Below are 21,222 nucleotides of genomic sequence, written 5' to 3' on the forward strand. Positions count from 1 at the left end.
CCAGCAGGCTAACCCACCCCTCTCCCAGCAGAGGGACTTCTAAAGCTTCAGGCTCAGCTAGATCCAGGGTTCGGATAGTACGGCTTACATGTAGTCTCATCTTCCCTGCCCTGCTTGTTGGCTTGCCCTGTGTGTTGGCTTCATCCTCAGGCAGGCTTTCCTAATTCAAACAGCAAGATGGATACCCAGCAGCAGGTCTACGCTAACCTACCTCCAGGTTTCGAACCTCAGTGGAAAGACCACCTCTCTTTCTCATCAGATGGGTGTTTTATTGGGGGCTTTTGTTTACCTGGCTTGGGAGTGGTGTGTAACTGGGTTCTCAGTTTTTGAGACAGGGTCTTGCTATGACTCCCAGGCTGGTCTCAAAATCCTCCTCGTCCTCCTGCCACAGCCTCCCAGGCTGTGTTCCCAACAGTCTTGATAAATCCTGGGTCTGAGAGTCACTTGTAGTTTTGACTGGTCTGCCATGGTTGCGGGGCCAGTAGAGGACAGGGGAATTACCATTCCCAGAAGATCCAGGCGTGAGTCATGCGCTCATGCTGGGATGGGGAGTGAGGTCAGCTCACCAAGTGACTTGAGGGTCTATCATTTCCTCGGGACAAGTTGGGATAATAACAAAGAAGGGCTTGGATGATGGAAAGGTGCAAAGAAAACTGTCCTGTGTGCGCTATTTCAGCTCCCCCTAGGGGCTCAGCAAGACAGCAGCGTTTGTGTATTTGTGCCTGTCATCCTTGACCTTCTGATCTCTTCCAACCTGTGGCAACGCCTATCTTAGATAATCAGTCCTAGAGAGACTGGAGGAGTGAGATGTCCCACCTGAGACTGAGACGTCAAATGTCTCATTACAACTCAAAGCTTGATTTGGGAGAAAAGACAGCACTTTATGAGATGAGAAAACAGAGGGTACAGGTCTTAAAGGTTGGAAGAGATGTAGCAGTCATTCATGGGAACCTCCCTTGATCAGCGCATGCCAGGTTTTATCCCCTGTGTGGGTCTGAGGGAGGGACTAATAGTTACATCTGATTCTCCCAAGGATGGATGACCCTAAAGTTTCAAGTACAAGAGCATGGAAAAGGCACCCTGGAAAGTACACCCAGGAAGACATCAGTCACTCCTCAGTGTCCTGCCTGGAGCTGAGTCCCACCAGAGCTTTTCCCCTCATTCTTCTAGCCTTTAAGCACTGGGGATCAGCAACCACAAACATGTTCATCAATTGCTGTGTCCATAAATGTGAAATCAAATAACTAACTCAGAATTCCTGCTAGGATCCTCCCTTGGTTGGAGAAAGAGCTAGATGGGTTTCTCTATTTAAAACTTTGGCTACATATCACAAAGGCATCTCAAATCCAACACTATTTGGTAAAGAAAGTTTGGCCACATTTCATATAAGTGAGTTGAAATGTCAAGTCCAGAGGTCTGGGCTCACAACAAGGACTGGCCACGTGTGGTGATTATTGATCTTGAGTTAGCCATTGGTGCCTGTCCAATGAGATCAATAAGTCTTTTGTGTCTGCCCCTTAGGGATTCAGTAACATTAGGGCCCAAGACCTCAAGGCATTTTGCAGAGGCCAGATCCTAAAAGACAGTGGTGCAGTTGCTTTTGGAGGTTTATAGCAATACTCACACAAGAATAATATCCAATGTCTGTAGAACGCTTGGCAATATATAGAGTTCTTTTGACAAATTTTTCATGTGGGGCTCGTGGGCTCTTCGGTTACCATCATTGTCTCTACCTTACAGCTGAGGATGCTAGGTCTTAGAAAAGTTAAGATTCAGGGATGCTGATTGCTTTCCTTAACGTTCAATAAGTGCCTACAGTTGACCAGGCATTGTGCTAGAAGCTATGATACCAAAATGATTTTTATTCTTGCTCATGGGAATCGAACCCAAGGCCTTGTGTATGTGAAAGCAAAGAGCCTCCGAGTGTCCCCAGCCCCTCAAATGATTTTTTCCCCGAAGAAATGATTCTTTCCGTCATAAAAGTCAAGGCCAGAACTCCTACCTCAGGGTCTCTGAACCTCAACTTCATGGCTGTTCTCACAGTACCATTACCATACCCGGAACTGAGAGCACACAGGTAGCCAACAGCCCAGTGATTCCCCTTGCTGATGACTCGGTAACCGTTCATACACGGCACACTGCATATGTCACCACTGGTTTTCATACCTACTCTGGAGGATAAGTAATTGCTTCCCTCATCTCCAAGGCTCAGGGCATTTTCCCAGTGTTACCTAACTGATTAGTGGTCCAACCAGTGATAGCAGTAGCATAGAAACATTTATTGAGGTCTTACTGTATGCCAAATACTATGCTTTGAGCGTGTGTGTGTGTGTGTGTGTGTGTGTGTGTGTGTGTGCATGTTTACAAAACCTTCAGCCACCACCCCAGGAGGGAGATCTTATAATTCTCTTCAGAGAGATGAGCACCTCATTCAGAGTGTCCCAGAGCTCATGGTAAGAAACTGTTGCCTGCCATGGTGTCCAGTCTCTACTGCACCAGGCTGGGACCTGATCAAAAAGAAAGCAGTAACTGTCCAAGTCTGTTCTGAGGATGTTCTAGATCCTGGTACTTCATGTTTTTAGAAAACCCACCTGTTTCCCAGTTCCGACAATGCTCTTGTTCCTCTATCATACTCACCTTCTAAACTCCTAGGGTTGCCAACCTCAAAATCCAGCTGGCCAAACTTGACAGTGAGGCCTGGCCTGGGGTGCTAGACTCAGAGAGGGACCGACTGATCCTCATCAATGAGAAGGAGGAGTTGCTGAAGGAGATGCGTTTCATCAGCCCCCGGAAATGGACCCAGGGAGAGGTGGAGCAGCTGGAGATGGCCCGGAGGCGACTGGAGAAGGACCTGCAGGCAGCCCGGGACACTCAGAGCAAGGCGCTGACAGAGAGGTGGGTCTGGGGTGAAGAGATGTGTCCCATGGGCCCAGGGAAAAAGGAAAGCATGCCAATCTGATCCGACAGCCCAGCAGGAGCCAGGAGTAAGGGGTCGTGGTGGGGATACCTAAGCAACCTGGTGAGCACCCTCATTTAGTGATGTTAGCCTTCCAGAGTGCCACCTCAGAAGTGATGGCTTACATGCCTGTGCACCAGGACGCTGGTACTTCACACGGGAAGCTCTCAGAAGGGTGTCTGCTCGTTAAAGTTAAGCCCCATAGCACTTGGTCGCCCAGGACAATGTCCCAGTGTTGTAACAGTGACGCTTGGTCTCTTACGTGATGGCAAATTCACAGGTTTCCCACAGTGAGCCTTTCTGCTTTACAGACTAGGCTTGTCCCTGGTATCGTGGGGAAAACGAATCCCCTGGCTTATTCCTGCTCCCAAACACATACACACACTTGGAAATCACGGTATGGGTGTTTGGGGCAGGGGATGTCCTGGGATGTTTTCTGTCTTCTGTTAGTCAGCCCTTGGTACCCATGGGTTCCATATCTAGAAACCAATCACAGATTGAAAATGTTGGAAGAGTAGATTAAAAATTAATAAGAGCTGGGCGGTGGTGGTGCACGCCTTTAATCCCAGCACTCGGGAGGCAGAGCCAGGCAGATCTCTGTGCGTTCAAGGCCAGCCTGGTCTATAGAGCGAGATCCAGGAAAGGCACCAAAGCTACGCAGAGAAACCCTGTCTCAAAAAATAAATAAATAAATCATTCTTACATTGTGTTAGGATGATATAGAGATGATTTAAGGCCTAAAGGAGGGCAGGTGAGAGAACTCGGTAGATAAAGGTGATTGCCACCAAGTCTAACAACCTGAGTTCAATCCCCAGGACCTACAGGGTGGAAGGAGAGGAACAATTGGGCACAAGTGTGCGCACACACACACACACACACACACACACACACACACACACACTAAAATAATAATAAATCATACAGGAGAATATGTATACAGATACTATTTTATTTATATGCAGTCTTGAACATCTGAATGCTTTCTTGTCCATGGAGGTATCTGGAGTCATATCCAGGATATACTGCTTTTTTTTTTCTGATTTCAGCACATCCTGAGGGGCTGACATTTGAAGGCCAGTGGTATACACAGGGCTTGCTGACTGGGATGCTTGCAGGCCAAGCAGACGGTGGAAACGCTTGAAGCCCACATAGCTGCAGACCTGTCAGTCTGGAGGGCACTAACCCTTGCTTGTCTAAAGTGGGCGCCATCTCCTGGATCCCGCAAGCAGGAGAATGGGCTCTGTACTGCCCGTGGTCCTTATATTTCTTTTTTGTAGCACTTGGGGATGCAACCCAGGACCTCACGCATACTAGGCAAGTGCTCTACTACTGAGCTGTGCACCACAGTGAACTTTCAAAGGTCATCACTTGGATTTTTAATTTTCAAATACTGACAGTGTAAACCGTAAAGAAGACTGAGCCAGCCTCATCTGTGGCGTTGAGACCTGTTTCAGACTCTTTGTATTTCCTATGGTGCTCCTTGTGACCAAGTAGAGAGTTGTGTTTAAAGGAGGTCTTCTACTCCCCAAACATTCACCCATCCATCCATCCACTCACTCATTCATTCTGGCTATCATTCATTCTTTAAAGGCTGCCTTGTAGCATGGCATCTGCACGTGTGGCGATCTAGAGCGTTCAGGAGTTAAGATGACTGTTATTGAATCAGTGTACTGGTTACCCTTCTGTTGCTGTGAGGAAGCAGTGTGACCAAGGCAACTTAAAGAAGCAAGAGTTTATTTTGGCCTACAGTTCAAGAGGGTTGGAGTTGATCCTGGCAGGGGAGCATGGCCAGTGGCTGGGGAGCAAGCCGAGGGAGGGCTCGTATCTTGAAACACAAGCAGAAAGTGGAGAGAGCAAACCACAAGAGGGCCAGGCCTGGAGCTCCCAAATCCTGTCCCCAGTGAGGTACTTCCTCCAGTGAGGCCATATCTCTTCAGTGTCTCCAAATAGCTCTACCAGTGGGAAACCAAATATCCAGATAGATGAGCCTATGGAGGGCATTCTCATCCAAATCGCCACAGTCACAAAGGGACTCCTCCCCAGCAACCAGATCTGCTAGACGCTTGACCTCAGACCTTACAGCTTCTAGGACCATAGAAATAGATTGTCTGGGCCGGGCGGTGGTGGCGCACGCCTTTAATCCCAGCACTCGGGAGGCAGAGCCAGGCGGATCTCTGTGAGTTCGAGGCCAGCCTGGGCTACCAAGTGAGTTCCAGGACAGGCGCAAAGCTACACAGAGAAACCCTGCCTCGAAAAACCAAAAAAAAAAAAGAAGAAAAAAAAAGAAATAGATTGTCTGATGCAGGAGAGTGTGCGTGCGTGTGTGTGTGTGTGTGTGTGTGTGTGTGTGTGTGTGTATGACAACACAGCAGGGAGGGGGAAGAGTGAGTGTGCATGTGTGTGAGAGAGAGACTAGGAACACAGCAGGGAGGAGGGAGAGTGTGTGTGAGAGAGAGAGAGAGAGAGAGAGAGAGACTGGGAACACAGCAGGGAGGAGGGAGAGTAAGTGTGCATGTGTGTGAGAGAGACTGGGAACACAGCAGGGAGGAGGGAGAATGAGTGTGTGTGTGTGTGTGTGTGAGAGAGAGAGAGAGAGAAAGAGAGAGAGAGACTGGGAACACAGCAGGGAGGAGGGAGAGTAAGTGTGCATGTGTGTGAGAGAGACTGGGAACACAGCAGGGAGGAGGGAGAATGAGTGTGTGTGTGTGTGTGTGAGAGAGAGAGAGAAAGAGAGAGAGAGAGAGACTAGGAACACAGCAGGGAGGAGGGAGAGTAAGTGTGCATGTGAGAGAGAGAGAGAGAGAGAGAGAGAGAGAGAGAGAGAGAGAGAGAGAGAGAGAGACTGGGAACACAGCAGGGAGGAGGGAGAGTGAGTGTGTGTGTGTGTGTGTGAGAGAGAGAGAGAGAGAGAGACTGGGAACACAGCAGGGAGGAGGGAGAGTGGAAACACTCTTCTAATAACCTGCGAGTTTCTTCTGTTTATTTTCATTTTGTCCATAGCAGATTCTGAGCAACATCTCCCCGCCTACCCCTTAAGGAGTGCAGGATTGAAGCTAGTGATTCTTCATTTTCATTTTTTATATTAACGTAAATAGTGCCTGTAAATATTTACAAAGCAGGATGGTTTTTCAGCATATGTCCACCTTGAATAATGACCACCCCAGGATAATTGGCGTTTCTGTTGTCAACATTTATCATTTCTGTTTTAGGAGCTTTCAGATTCTTCTTGCTGTTTTGAAATAAGCTGTCCAGTGCAATATGGAACATCAGAACTAAATTCTCCCATGTGAATGTATTTCGGGATTCATTATCTGACCTCCCTCCATCCTTCCCAGTGACCCTGGCTCTTCCCTGTTCCTATGAGATTGATTTTTGTAGCTTCTAAAATGAGAACATGCAGTGTTTATCTGTACCCAGTTTATTTCATTTAACAGAACATCTTCCAGATCCATCTATCTTACTCCAAATGACAGTATTTCATTCTTTTTTTATGATTTAATAATATTTGTACCAGCATATACACACCCACACACCCACACTGTGATTTTCGAATGTGTGTAATTGTTCGGGAGCAGGAGTTAGTGAGGGGATCCATTTTCCCAGCCACGCCAGGTATAAGCCTAGTTTGTAAAGCAGCAGAACATGCACGTGCCTTAGGAGAAGCAGTCTGGTGCCTGTGTGTGCTCTGCATAGACACAGCCCTGTAGCCCTTAACCTCTAAAGTGCCCAGCTCGCTGCAGCATCCCAGCGACTGAGTAAGCTCTGTGTTCACTACCGTCGGATGATTGTCCAGGCCCTGCCCTGTGCCCTGGGGCCTCAAAGAATCCATGACTGCTAACTGGGCCAATCTTTCCTGGCCAAGCACATTCTCAGAACTACTAACTGGGACATCCAAACATCTCTCTCCTTGCCTTCTGTCCTCTGCTAGCAGGAATGGCTGGCCAGCTCTGACCCATCACCAACTTAGTAGAAGGAGAGCAGCAGACCTTGAATAATTGTTGTTTTATAGCGCTCAAGCACTTGCCCAAAGGCACTCTGCTGATTTTTTTTCCTGGAACTGTACCCTTTGGGGGTAAGGGTTCTGTCGGTATGTCCTGTGCCTTTAGTGTTCGTTGAAAGTATAAACGGGTGGGTGGCCTGGGCAGGTGCTTACTGGACCTTTGTGCTAGGGCCTGAACTCACCTGTAAATAGACCCGGTGACTGTCCCTGAGAGCCTTTGGCTGGAGAGAACACACTGATCACAACCCTGCTTGACTCTTGCTGAGTCAAAAGAGATACCTAAGCAAACTATTGACCAATATGGGCTTCATTTGCCCCATAGAGAGAGAAGAAGGCAAAGGCCCCAAGTACCGGAAGTCTGCAGTCGGGCATTGGACCAGACTATGAATTGAGATATCTCCCTGTTATGAATGCTTTCGTTTCCTGAAGCTAGAACTGGAAGTTCCTTGAGGCACCCCTCAGCTGTGCTGGCTTGTGTGCCAGACCCTGTATTCTGTCCTGAAACTGGAGAGCAACCTCTCTTTTGCCGATGGGGAAATCGAGGCTCATTTGACATCACCCAGAGACAGAGCTGGGATTAGACACCTCCAAGCTTGTGATTCAAGCCCTTACTCCGTTTAGGCAGCTGCCCACTCAGAGGGGCCTTTCAGTACTGCTTTCAACCCCATCTTTCAAAGGTCCAGGAGCTCCGATGGAAGAACGAAGCCACACAGAGGTCCTGGGGGAATGCAGCAGTCAGGAAGGCAGTGAGCCCAGGGGCAAGATGCCATGTGTGCCCTGAGAGGGGTCTGAGGAGAGAAGCCGTGGAGAGATGGTGGGGAGAGTCTCCAGCCGCGTGATTCTGATCCCTGTTGTCTGTATTCAGTGCTGGGCCTCTAGATTCCTGCTTTCTTTCTCTGTAAGTGTCTCTCTCTCTCTCTCTCTCTCTCTCTCTCTCTCTCTCTCTCTCTCTCTCTCTCTCTCTCTCTCTTCCTCTTCCTCTTCCTTTTAGTGCCCCTGTGCCTTTCTTAACGTCCCTCCCCCCCACCTTTTCTTTCTCCTTCAGAACTGTCTTCGCATTCTTCACGATCCCGCGCTTCACTCTCACTTTTCAACCGTGCATCAGAGCCGGTGTGCAGTCAGTCACACAGGATGCTTGTTAGATCGTGGTCACCATGGCCCCCACCTTGGGGACCAGTCAGCCCAGGCTATTGCATTTTTAACCAGCACCCCAGGTGCCAAGCTACAGCTTCTGGCCACTCAGGCCCCCACCCCCTGGGTCTCCTGCCTATTTCCACAATTGATGTATTCATGGCCTCCCAGCATGTGCTGGGCACATCACTCACATGCCATCTGGCCTGCTAAGCCTGTTGCCGCTGGGAGAGGACCGCAGCACCTGCATGTTACTGTCCCGTGGCTGGCCTTGCTGTGCTCAGGAAGTCAGGTCAGCCCCACGACAGTTCCCTCACTGTCCCGCCCAGGTTCCAGTGGGGACCAGCATTTGCTCCCAGGCTTGCTTTGTAGACACCATGAGCTCCACTTCTTGACCTCAGACCTCTCCTCCTTTGTGAGCTTTGTTCTTAGAGAGCGATGGGACGTGGCCCAGCCTCATCCGTTCCGTTGAGAGTTCTGTGCTTTGTTCATTACAGGCCCCATCTGCCAGCCTGCTCTCTGGTCCCGTCAGCCCCAGGCAAGAATCTGGGAGGGAATCTCTAGAGATTGAGTTGGCCAAGACTTGTGCCAAGGCCAGTCAGCCTACCCGTCGTCATCGGCTTACTACTCTGGCTCTCTTGTGAGTCATTTCGAAGGTTCACTTACCCAGTGACAAGCTCAGCATGCCCTCTGCGCTCGTGAGCTGTGTCTAAAGCCACCTCTGGTCTCATGTGCTAGAGGCCTGGCTGTTGTGGTAGAGAGACAGCCTGGTTTGGTTGGATTTTGTGTGAAAAGCAGCCCTTGCCCTCAGGCCCCAGGCAGGGTTGGCTGGGCTCTTGGTACCTTCCTGAGTCCAGGGAGCAAGGATCAGTCAGTTCCTTCTCCAGCAGGGTGGCAGAAAGTAGCAGTAAGTTACCTGGACATGGAAATTTATCGTCGAGACCCCACAGTGGAGTGAATCTCAGCCACTTCATCTAGGAAAAAAGTATTACTTCCTTCCCAACTCCTATCTACAGAGCCACTTAAATTTCCTTATTAGTAGAGGATCCACCTGCTATAGGAAATAGCCCCAAATCTCTGTGGATAAACACTCCTAAAGTTTATTTCTTCCCCATATAGTATCTCATTGAAGAGCCCACAGCCTTTCTACCTCCCCTTTAAGGCCACAAGAGTCTGAGGAAGACACTTCCCTTAAACACTTCAGCCTGATACACACGGCTTCGGCTCATATCCCATTGTCTAGAAGTTGTTCGTGTGCCTCAGCCAACTGTAAGGGAGCCTGGGAAAGTGATCTAGCTTTGAGCCTGGGAACCCAGGACACAGGCGAGGGTGGGTGCCAGAAATCTTGGCCACAAAGCCATTTGCTCAAAGTCTGAATTAAGGATCCCTTCCTCTGTTCTTTTCGATTCTTCTGGCCCTTGTCACACCCTGCGTTAATTAGATGCCTGTTGTCTTCCACCCTCCATGCTCTGTAAGAGTGGCAATGAGTTTTGTTTTGTTTTTTCCCTTATGGTCGTGTCCTTGATGCCAGGGACAGCATCTAGTGTGACCTGGGTACTCAGCAAATAATAGTTGATGAAAAGGAGGAGGGAGGATGGGAGAGGAGAAGAAGGGAAGAGAGAGACAGAAAGAGGAGAGGGAGGGAATGGTACTTTGGGATCCTAATTCTTCCATTAATTCCATAATTTACTAGGAGCCTCAATTTCCTCATTTGTGAAATGGTGAGAATCAGTCTTCACGTGCATGTAACATTATGAGTTCAATCAGCGCAATGTATTCAGGTTCCTAGCTTAGTCTGTAATATGTGGCAGGTGGCAACACAGTTACTATAGAATTTATATATAAAGAGGCTGTATTTCTTCCCGACACCCTAGTAAGATGTTTTCACAGTTCCTGTGCACGTGTCTTTGGCTTGGCGTGTCCATCTATTAGGGCACTGACCTTGCTTTCCTTTTGGAGATCCAGAGGGGAAGAACCTGGAGCACTGTATCCCTTTGGGGCATCGTCCTCATGGTTTCTCTTCCTCCAGGTTGAAGTTAAGCAGCAAGAGGAATCAGCTGGTGAGAGAACTGGAGGAGGCCACTCGGCAGGTGGCCAGTCTGCACTCTCAGCTGAAAAGGTGAGTGGTGGGTGGTGACTGTTCCCACGGGGATGGCCAGGAGGTGGTCCAGCTCCATGCTGCCCTTCACCGATCCTCCTTGACTGTGAGAAGCGTAGAAGGTGGTTATTCTAGCAGATAGGGGCTTGGCCAGGGTGGCTGGCTGTGGTCTTTCATCCCTTGGGACTATGCACAAAGAGATGCCCCCAGGAAGATGCCCGTGTGTCTGAAAGCATTATCACTCCTGCCTGCCAACCCACATCTACAGCACGTAGTAGGCCTGGAGGGCCGAAGTATATTGTTAAGTTTCTCCCCCCAATCCCCAACAAAAGTGGTTTCTTCCTGTTTAGAGCAATAGATACTGCCTTGCAATTGACATTTAGGATGTAAGGCCTCCTTTTAAATTAAATATTTTAACATATTAAAAAAGTGAAGTGGCCGGGTGGTGGTGGCACATGCCTTTAATCCCAGCACTTGGGAGGCAGAGCCAGGTGGATCTCTGTGAGTTCAAGGCCAGCCTGGTCTACAGAGTGAGTTCCAGAACAGACTCCAAAACTACACGGAGAAACACTGTCCCCCAAAAAAGAAAAAGTAAAGTGAGGCTGGCCATGGTGTCACATGCCTTTAATCCCAGAACTTGGAAGGTATAGGCAGGTGAATCTCGGAGGCCAACCTGGTCTACATAGCAAGCTCCAGAACAGCCAGGAATACATAGAGAGACCCTATCTTTGGGGGGTAAAAAAAAAAAAGGTGAATTGAGCTGAATGTGATGGTGTACACCTGCAAGGCCAGCCTCAGCTACATAGTAAGTTCGAGGTCAGCCTAGGCGACATAAGACTATCCAAAAAAAAAAAAAGTGGGAGTTCATTTCAAGAAAGATATTAAGAAATATTTCAAGGCCAGCCTGGTCCACATAGCAAGTTTTAGGCCTGCCAGAGCTACACAGTGAGACCCCATCTCAATCAATCAATCAATCAATCAAAGAAAACAAACAAAAATATCTCAATAATGATGCAAAGCGACATCAGGGATAGAAGGAAAGTGTGGAAGCCACGTGTGTGGCTCCCAACTGTAATCCATCACTCAGAGCTTCAAACGAGAGCATCGAAAGTTTGAGGCCAGCCTGACATACACAGCAAGAGACTGAACTTGGGTCCACATCCCAGCTCTGCTACTCTGGGTCCATGGCGTTCTCGGGATCTCTATTTTCTCCTTAGTGAAACTGGGTCCCTGGTCCAGCTTAGGCTGTCAAGTGGGCTAGGAAGACGGAGGCGTATTGGTACCCGAAGTGTTTTCCAGAGCCTGGGGGAGTTCCCTGTGGGCACCTCACTCCATCATCATCCCTTTCTTCCTTTCCCTGTCCCCAGCCTCTCAAGCAGCATGCAGTCACTGTCTTCGGGCAGCAGCCCTGGGTCACTCACATCCAGCCGGGGCTCCCTGGCTGCCTCTAGCCTGGACTCCTCCACCTCAGCCAGCTTCACTGACCTCTACTACGACCCATTCGAGCAGCTGGACTCGGAGCTCCAGAGCAAGGTGGAACTGCTGCTCCTGGAGGGCGCCACAGGCTTCCGGCCCTCAGGCTGCATCACCACCATCCATGAAGACGAAGTGGCCAAGACACAGAAGGCTGAGGGAGGCAGCCGCCTGCAGGCTTTGCGCTCCCTGTCTGGCACTCCAAAATCCATGACCTCCCTGTCACCACGCTCCTCTCTCTCCTCCCCATCCCCTCCCTGCTCCCCTCTCATCACTGATTCCCTCCTGGCTGGAGATGCCTTTCTGACCCCGCTGGAGTTTGAAGACACAGAGCTGAGTACCACTCTTTGTGAGCTGAGCCTAGGCAGCAGTGCCCGGGAGAGATACCGGCTGGAGGAACCAGGACCTGAGGGCAAGCCATTGGGCCAAGGTAAGGAGTACAGTGTCCTTATTTGGAACCAGGAGGCAAGGGGATTCCTGTGATAATTCCCGACTACTGTCTATGGCTGGGTCTTTATTTGATTGGTAGATACTGACAAATGCAGAATGTGCCAGGTCCTAGTCTAGGCTTTTGTTTTGTTGTGGTGGATTTCATTCGACAGATATTTAGTACCTAGTAAAATGAGTCCCAGATCCTGGGCTAATGGATTAATTCGTCTAAGTTTTCCATCGATATGGCGTATGGCAAATTTAGTTGCTGAGGTTCCGTGTAGATGATAGACACTGCTCTTGAAAAGCTTGGGTTCAGCTGGAGCCACTAGACACGTACCAGACAGAAGCATGTAAGAAGTAAACACAGCAGGGTACGTGGTAGAGCCTTTGGATGGAGGTGAGAGGACTGCTTCAGAATGGATAGAGGCTTAACTGATGAGGATGGAGGAGGGGGTGTGTTGAGGGGAGTGTAAGAGGGTGTGGCAGCATTCAACTACAATCTCAGCGTTTAGGAGGAAGAGGCGTGAGGATTAGGAGTACAAAGTCATCCTCCACTGTGTGGCCAGTTTGGTTGGAAGCTCTGAGATCTTATCTCAAAATACATAAAAACATGGGCTGGTCGGTGGGTAAAGGCGTTCGCTGCACAAGCTCGGCAGCCTGAGTTCAGTACCCTAAACCCACAGTAAAGGGAGCGCTGACTCCCCAAAGTTGTCCTCTGGCCTCCACACATGCACCGTGGCACACACACGTGCACACGTACACATCTATACACACAGTGATAATAAATTTAATTTAAAAGGGGGGGGCGAAGAAGGGAGGGAGTGAAATCTTTGGGATCACAGTAGTGGACATAACTCTGGGCTGAGAAGCTATGGCTCAGTGACAGCATCCTCATCACATAGGACCTGGTAGTGGGATGTGGATTTTATACTACTTATAGCAAGGTGTGACCTTGGGAAGCCTGGGAATGATTTGCATTTCTTCAGGCAATCGAAAAGAACATTCTGGAGTTGGTTAGGATTCAATTGGGATTCTTCAGATTGGGTGCTGCTGGGGAAGGGACAGCCTAGTTTTATGAGAAAGAAACGGTAGAAGCTGTCACAGAATAAATTGCAGCTCTCCCTACTTATCTGAGATGTGCTGTATTTAAAAAAAAAGAAAGAAAGAAAGAAAAGAAAAGAACATGGGTTGTTTCTTCTCTGCCCATTTCATAGATGAGGAAGCTGAGGTTCAAAGAGGTAACATCCATTGGCCAGGGTAGTCCTCACAGCTAGCCCCGGAAGCTAGGTCTTTCTGATCCCAGAGCCCCATCCCTGGATGTTCAGTGTCCCACACATGTGTGACTGTCCTGATACTTGCTAGCCCCACCCGGACATGACACAGCAGAGTGCTCCTGAAGCTCACTTGTGGGCTCCACCTTGCGCCCTTGGTGTCCTAGCAACAATAAACAGTGTTGGCTTTTGTGTTTGGGTCAAGGCATACAAGGCTCGGGTCCTGCTGCATAAGTTTATCCATTTAAACCTCATACCTCTGGGAAGTGTGTATTGTCTTTTTTTAGAATGAGCAGTAATGTGGCTGCTGTGCCGGGAATTGCCACAGTGTGTGAGGGTGCGGGGTGCGGGGTGCGGGGTGCAGAGGCTTCTCAGTTAACTAAAGACTCTGAGTGTCAGCCATTTCTTTAAAGAAGGGCAGAGAGATCCCTGGGGTTCCCTCATCAGGAAGGGCATCTCGCTGAGTTCTCTCAAACAAAAATAAAAACAAGCCTCCTCCTACTGCAGGTGGCAAGCCTCAGCAAATTGATCCCCAGAGAGAAGGGGGTGTGGGTAGAACCTCTGCCTCGGCTTAAGAAGTCTTTGTTCGGGATCCAGGGCCACATCAGGACATTCAGACTCCAATCAGGTCCTGGAAAGAGACCCTCCCCTCCCGACAGTGGTCTTGGGACTCCAGGGCTGGAGATAGCACGAGGTGACAATGTGCTTCTTTCAGCAACCTCCCCTGCTGCGAGCAGTGCCAGGCAGAGCTCAGCCACTAAGCAGGTTATGCGATTAGTGCTGCCGTTCAGTCAGCAGACAAATTAATCTCCTTAAGTGGTTTAGCAGAGGGTGAGGATGTGTGGGGCTGAAGGTGGGAAGTCTCCCCCAGGGCTCGGCAGGTGTGGCATAAGGCTGGGAAAGCTTTTTCCTCATCTCCAGAGCCTGATGTGTCCCAGGCTCTCCTCACCACTGGCCTGCCAAAACCCCAGTCTCTGCGCATCACAGATCAAGCCCCTGGGTGGTCGACTCCATCTGCCCCAGGGCCTGGCAGGCATCAGGGCTTAGGAGTATTTGGCTGTAGGGTCAAATACCTGGAATTAGCCTTCACGGATGGCAAGATGTGATTTCTTCCCCTTTGTAGCTCAGGACCTGGCAGTGGGTCCAGCACACCACAGGTGCCCATTACTTGGGCATGGAGGAAATGTGTACCACATGCCAAGAGCCCAGTTAGGACCCCAGCCAGAGACTTCTGCTGAGGAGAGGGTGGGGGAGAGGAGAAGGAGCTGACTATGGATGAATCTTCCCTTGCTTTCTTTTAAGAAGCAAAGGGCTGTTAATTTGTCCCAGGTATGTAGGGAGGACCTAGAAAACAATACTTCTCTCTGGGCGCGGTGACTCTGGCTGGTAATCAGTCTTAGCACTCAGGAGGCTTAGGCAGAAAGATCAGGAGTTTGGAGCTAGCCTTGGCTAAGTACCAAAACCCAGTCTTAAAAACCCAAACCAACCTGGTCTGAGGAGCTGGTAAAGTGTTTGCTTCACAGACATAAGGGCCTGAGTTCAACCCCCAGAATTCACATTTAAAAAATGAAAAGAAGCCAGTGTGGGTAGTGTGTGTCTGTAATCCCAGCACTGGGGAGGCGGAGACCTGGATCCCTGGGGCTTGCTGGCCAACTAATCTACTCTAATGGGGTGAGAGATCCTGTTCAAAAAAACAAGGGGTGTGGCACCTGAGGAGCAGCACTTGAGTTGATCTCTGGGACTGAACATATATCTATACATCACACATGCATCTGTACAGTGCACATGCGCACACACATACATGCACACACACACACACACACATACATACACACACACACACACACACACACACACACACACACACACACACACACACACCCTGAACATCATACAGTGGAATTAGTAGTCTCCCTTGTTGGTTCAACGGCGCTGCTGTTCCTTGTGGCTGACCACTGCCCACGGCGGCCATGCCAGCGGAGGAGAGTGCTGGAGGAAGAATCACTGCCATGGTTACCTTTTTAGAGCTTTATTGGGGGGGGAGAAGGAGAGAGGGAAAGAGGGGGGGGTAGAGAGAGAGAGAGAGAGAGAGAGAGAGAGAGAGAGAGAGAGAGAGAGAGAAAGAGAGAAAGAGAGAAGAGAAGGAGGTCCAGACGGAAGGAAGGAGCGGAAAGGAAAGAGAGCACACAGAGGGCCCACCCGCTTTTTAGGCTGGGACGCTGTAGAAGGCTGATGACGTAATTAAGGACTGAATCCTTACATCCATACTATGGACTTTCCCACATTCAGTGCCCCCAGAAGCCCTATTAAGTAGGTATTTTTATCTTTACCTCACAAAGGAGGAGCCTGAAACTTACTGGGGTTCAGTCAGTGTCCCGGGGTCATAAAGCAGCATATGGCACAGCCATGTTTGAAACCAGGAAGTTTTACATTTTGTATTTTATTTTATGTTTAGCCTGCTTGTATTTACATGAACCATATTTGTGCCTATACCTTTGAAGAGGGAGGCAGATCCCCTAGATCTATGTGTGTGTACATATGTATGTATGTATGTATGTATGTATGTATGTATGTATGTATATGTATATGTGTATACATATGTATATGTATGAATATATATAGAGAGAGAAAGGGGATTTATTAGAGTGACTTACGGGCTAATCCAACAATGGCTGCCTATGAACCAAAGGTCCCAGAATCCAATAGTTGTTCAGTCCATGAGGCTGAATGTCTCAGCTGGTCTTCAGTAAACCCCAGATTCCCAAATAAGTAGGCTCTAATGCCAGAGGAAGAATGAACTTGCCAGCAAAAGCAAGAACAAACAGGCAAAGAGAGAGTAAGCTTCCTTCTCCCATTTCTTTTATATAAACTGCCAGCAGAAGGTGTGGTCCAGATTAAAGGTGGATCTCCCCACCTCAAAGATCTGGATTAAAAGTGTATCTTTCCTCATCAAATAATTTAATTAATATTAATAATAATAATAATAACAAATCCCTTACAGGTGTGCCCAGCCATTTGGGTTTTAGTTAATTCCAGATGTGATCAAGTTGACAACCAAGATTAGCCATCACAGACATGAAATCACATGACCCCTTCCCTTGTCTCAAGTTGAGAAGGACCTTTCTTGAGTGTTCAGAGGTATTGGAGTTCACTGGGACCATCAGGAAAGTGGGTCAGAATTTCCAAACTTGACATTTTCCTCTTTCATCTTCCCCTGCCTCATACAGCTGCAAGTGTGGCCCCAGGGTGTGGCCTGAAAGTGGCCTGTGTATCCGCTGCAGTGTCCGATGAGTCAGTGGCTGGGGACAGTGGCGTGTACGAGGCTTCCGCGCAGAGGTGGGTCCCCGGGTGTTGTTCTGTTCTTGGGGAGTCTGTGAGCTCTAGATGTTCAAGCCCATGCTCCACAAAATGTGGTGGGGCCGCGGAAGGGCATTTTTAGTGACCTAGCCTTTCCCCTGGCAGTCCCTTATGGAGCCACGCCCAACGCACAGGCAGCAAAGATGCAGGTGGTACCCAAGGCTCCTAGGGCAAATGTGGGTTCCGGGGTGACAATTGCGAAGTGTACGCCAGGGAAATAGATGTTAGAGAAAGGAAGAATATTCTAGAGAGGGGTCCCAAGCACCTCGGAAAATGAGGGTCCAGAGACGCACTGAGCACACAGCCAGCTGTCTAGTCTCACAGCCAGAACCCTGAGTGCAGAAGACGCCTTTGTTTGTAGACAGGCATGGGGACGCTAACCCCTTCCCCTGGTGTCTTGTAGACTGGGCACTTCTGAAGCTGCTACATTCGACAGTGAAGAGTCGGAAGCCGTGGGAGCCACTCGGGTTCAAATTGCCCTGAAGTAAGTGATGCAGGGGACAAGGACAGAGGGAGGATTTATAGAGAGCCTCTTCTTCATCGACAATATTGTACTTTCATGACTATCCTTGGAAGAAGACAGACCCGCTGGCCTTAGTGGGTACCTCAGTAGAGGGCTACTGGCTCCTTCGCCATAGACGAGGAATGCCAAGTTTCCTATGACTGATATTGAGCCCTTCAGTCTGGTACTGATCTGGACAGTGGCAGAGGGCATCGGCTTTCTGCTTGGGTAGTATCTACTCTTCTGGTGGTTGCCTTTCCACCCCTATCCAGGTTCCAGTGATCCTCACTCAGGATCATTGACCCTGGAGACCATAGCCCAGCACTGACTGATGCAGGCACGGTTGTTGCTGCTGGCTTTCTCTTCCTGAGGGATGACTTCCACGTTTTCTTATGCAAAAAAATATTTAACATCAGAAAATTTCACACTAACTTCCGGTACCTCTTTAAAAATTGGAGTGAGTGGAGCGGTTGGATGACTTACCCAGGAAAAGTATCATGACTTCCAGGATGACTTCCACAAAAGCCTGAGTTCAGTCCCCAGAACCACAGTGGGGACAGACAGCTGACTTCCCAATGCTGTCCTCTGACCTCCGTACATGCCCTATGCCATGTGCACACCTGTACTCATACTCATTCATTCTCTCTTATAATATTAATAATAACAATAATAATAATAAATAAAATAACATTTAAAACTCAGAAAAAATAAAAAGAGGCTGGAGAGATGACCTAGTGGTTAAGAGTCGTCAGTTAAGCTGCCCTTGTAGAGAACTTGAGTTTAGTTCCCAGCATATACAGGAGGGTCCCAACAGCTGTAACTCTAGCTCTAGGAGAATGATGCTCCTGGTCTCTGCAGGTACTACATTTCCCTTCATACAGACACACGTAAGTACACATAATTAAAAATATATAAATCTTTAAAATAAAAATAAGCCAAGCACAGTGGTACACATCTTGAATCCCAGCACTTTGGAGTCAGAGACAGGTGGATCTCTATGGGTTTGAAGCCATCCTGGTCTATGTAGCAAGTTCCAGTCCGGCCAAGGCTATATAGCAAGACTTTATCTCAGTGATAGACAGCCAGACAAACAAATAAAATGCAGATGACTGCCAGTTCTGGACCTGTATCTGGTCATAGCAATAAACCTGAGGATGAGTGCTGTTCAGCTTACCACACTTGACAGCAGACAGCAGCCCTGACATATGCAAGAAAATGTTGGGCCTGGTGGCACACACCCTTAATCCCAGCACTGGGAAAGCAGAGGCAGGAGGATCTCTGTGAGTTCAAGGCCAGCCTGGTCTACATAGGCTAGTCAGGGCTATACAGTGAGACCCTGTTTGAAAGAAAAAAGGGGGGAAGAGGAGGGAGGAAGGAAGGAAGGAAATAAATTATTTGCTGATTGATGTTCTTCCCGCCCCTTCATTTCAGGTATGATGAGAAGAACAGGCAATTTGCAATATTAGTAATCCAGCTGAGTAACCTCTCTGCTCTGTTACTGCAACAAGACCAGAAAGTGTGAGTATGGAGCCCTGCATTTGTATATCCCTCTCACCTGCTGCACCTCTCCCTGGGGAAGCTCTTTGGCTGTGTCCTGCTCTAACTCCAAATACCGCTGCAGGTATTATTAAATAATAGTATATACACACATGCTGCCTGTGTGCACACACGCACAACAGCACGCCTGCCAGCTTTGGAGATAGCTTCCCCACTTCCTGGTACAGCCTGGCTGCCCACCACCTGCTGCTCAAGGAATGCTAGGCAAGCTGGGCCTTCCTAGAAATCTCCTGGGCTGTGACCTCATGAGAACGGTCAGGTCCCTGTTATCTTCTCCACGCAGAAACGAGTCTCTGGTTCTCCACTCAACACTACCAGTCCATGTGCTTCTCTAGGAAGGATATGACCAGTGTGTGACCTGGAGGTTGCTAGGATGACAAGCATCTACACCGTCTGTATGCATCCTTGCTGTAGACTGGGCTTATGTTAGATTGCATTCATCCACCTATACATTTCCTCCCATAACTAGACCATAAGGTCTGGAGACAGCCATTGCTCTATTCAGCCAGTGTCCTGGGATAGGATGGGGGACAGGGGAAGAGAAGGCTGACAAAAACTCAAGGAAGGCTAGACCAGAGCTCTAGACTGTCTCATTTCTGCCCCTCAAACAATGCTAGGACCAGAAAGGGGGCGGGGGGGGGGCAGGCATAGATAGGCAAATCCCTGGGGCTTAGTAGCCAGCCAGCCTCACCTATTTGGCAAGCTCCAAGCCAATGAGAGACTCTGTCTTAAAAAACGAGGTAGATAGCATATGAGGACTGACACATAAGGTTGACCTCTGACCTCCACTTACATGTACACACAACACTGAATTGTCAAACTCCTGCCCGCAGAGATTAGAGCATTTGCCTTCAGCACACCAGCGCCCCTGTTCCCACCATTGCTCAGTGCTAGTGAACTGCTGCCTATCAACGTTTGTACCCAGTTTTCCTCGGCCTCCACAACCTTTGAGATTCTTAAGAATTGGGAGACCCATGGCAGGAAGAGCAGTTGGTACCCCAGAGCCCTTCCTGAATCCCTCACATAAGAAATTCTGCATTCTCTCCTTCACGGCTGTCTCCCTGGGGATATCTGCAATATGTTAGTCCCAGACAGCTGACCCAGCTCTCTGACGGTTCTGTCTCCCCCCAGGAACATTCGAGTAGCCATCCTGCCTTGCTCTGAAAGCAGCACCTGCCTGTTCAGAACCCGACCTCTGGATTCTGCAGATACCCTCGTGTTCAACGAGGCATTCTGGGTGTCCATGTCCTACCCAGCCCTTCACCAGAAGACCTTACGAGTAGATGTCTGTACTACTGACAGGAGCCATACAGAAGAGTGCCTGGTGAGGGCTGAGTCTTTGTCTGTCTGTCTGTCTGTCCACCTGGCCTTCGGTCCTTAGGGGATGAAGTGATACAGGTTGGGGTATGTGTGGTATTCGTTCTGAATTTCAGGCAGAGATGCCTCCACAGACAATAGTGGTCTCGGACTTGTGGTGTGTGGGAGTCCCTAGTGTGAGAGGAGTAACATGGAAGGGCATGCCACCCGCCTCAGCCTCACAGTGCGGCATTAGAGATCGGACAAGAAGCAGGAAGAAGACAGCCTGCCCTTTAATCCCATCTTTACCACTTGAGGTCCAGCTGAGTGGCCAGGGGCGAGCTCCTTCACACCTCCCCTTTTCCCCTTCTTTGTCTACAATGCCTCCTGATGGCCGAGGCTGACGAGCCCGCACACAAAGCACCTACGGGTGTGTCTGACACGGGTTCTCAGTTAACGAGACCTATCCTGCTCCTCCGGCTTCCTCCACCTCTCTGCGTTGGCGCGAGCTGGGACTGGAGATGTGACGTTGGCCCTGTGAAAGCCATGCACTTAAATACAGGCAGAGCGAGGTTGTTCAACCTTGAGTAACCCCTCCCCAGGGGCTTCTGGGATACAAATGAACTGAACGAGATGAAAGGCTTTCTTACCTCTGTTGCCATCTCTGAGTGTTTAAATGACAGCTCCAGTGTCTTTAAAGCAATGTGGGATTTCGAGTTAAAAGAGAGCTCTGCTCAGCCTGGTCTCTGCTGGGAGCCTATTAGGTGTCTGTGCCTGTGTTGGGTTGCACTGGAGACCTGGTGAGAGGGCCCCTCCCTATACAAGGGGCAAACATTGGCAGCTAACACACACAGACAACCTGTGGTGTGAGCTGTGTTGGAATTGGATGGGTTCAAGTGACCGAATAAAATGTGGAGCTCATGTAGAGCATAGGCTGGGGATTTGTCAATGGCACTGAGCTTTCTCCCTGCATCCATGTCTGGAAGCTGAGAAAGTAACCATGGCAATTGCTGCCTCCCCTGCAGGCTGGTTTTTCTTCTGGTGGCAGCCATGGGTCTTTGCCCAGAGTGAGAGACACTTAGCTGTCTAGCTTCACTTGGGTCTGCTTGTGATGGAGAATCCTTTCTGCTGGGGAATTTGGGGACTGCA

General features: G+C 49.2%; 1 protein-coding gene across 2 annotated transcripts in view; it reads left to right on the forward strand.

Annotated features, from left to right (window-relative positions):
- Wwc1 (WW and C2 domain containing 1) overlaps positions 1-21,222 on the forward strand; it is a 157,139-nt gene that overhangs the window by 108,382 nt on the left and 27,535 nt on the right. For both annotated transcript variants that reach the window (XM_052758572.1, XM_052758574.1), the window contains exons 9-15: positions 2,653-2,895; positions 10,117-10,206; positions 11,553-12,088; positions 16,589-16,697; positions 17,122-17,202; positions 18,652-18,738; positions 19,909-20,101. In XM_052758572.1, coding sequence (XP_052614532.1) covers positions 2,653-2,895; positions 10,117-10,206; positions 11,553-12,088; positions 16,589-16,697; positions 17,122-17,202; positions 18,652-18,738; positions 19,909-20,101 — 1,339 coding nt within the window. The remainder of the gene's footprint in view (positions 1-2,652; positions 2,896-10,116; positions 10,207-11,552; positions 12,089-16,588; positions 16,698-17,121; positions 17,203-18,651; positions 18,739-19,908; positions 20,102-21,222) is intronic.

The sequence above is a fragment of the Peromyscus californicus genome, unplaced genomic scaffold, assembly GCF_007827085.1.
Source record: "Peromyscus californicus insignis strain IS unplaced genomic scaffold, ASM782708v3 Scaffold_3__1_contigs__length_106647218, whole genome shotgun sequence".
In the NCBI taxonomy this organism is placed as follows: domain Eukaryota; kingdom Metazoa; phylum Chordata; class Mammalia; order Rodentia; family Cricetidae; genus Peromyscus; species Peromyscus californicus.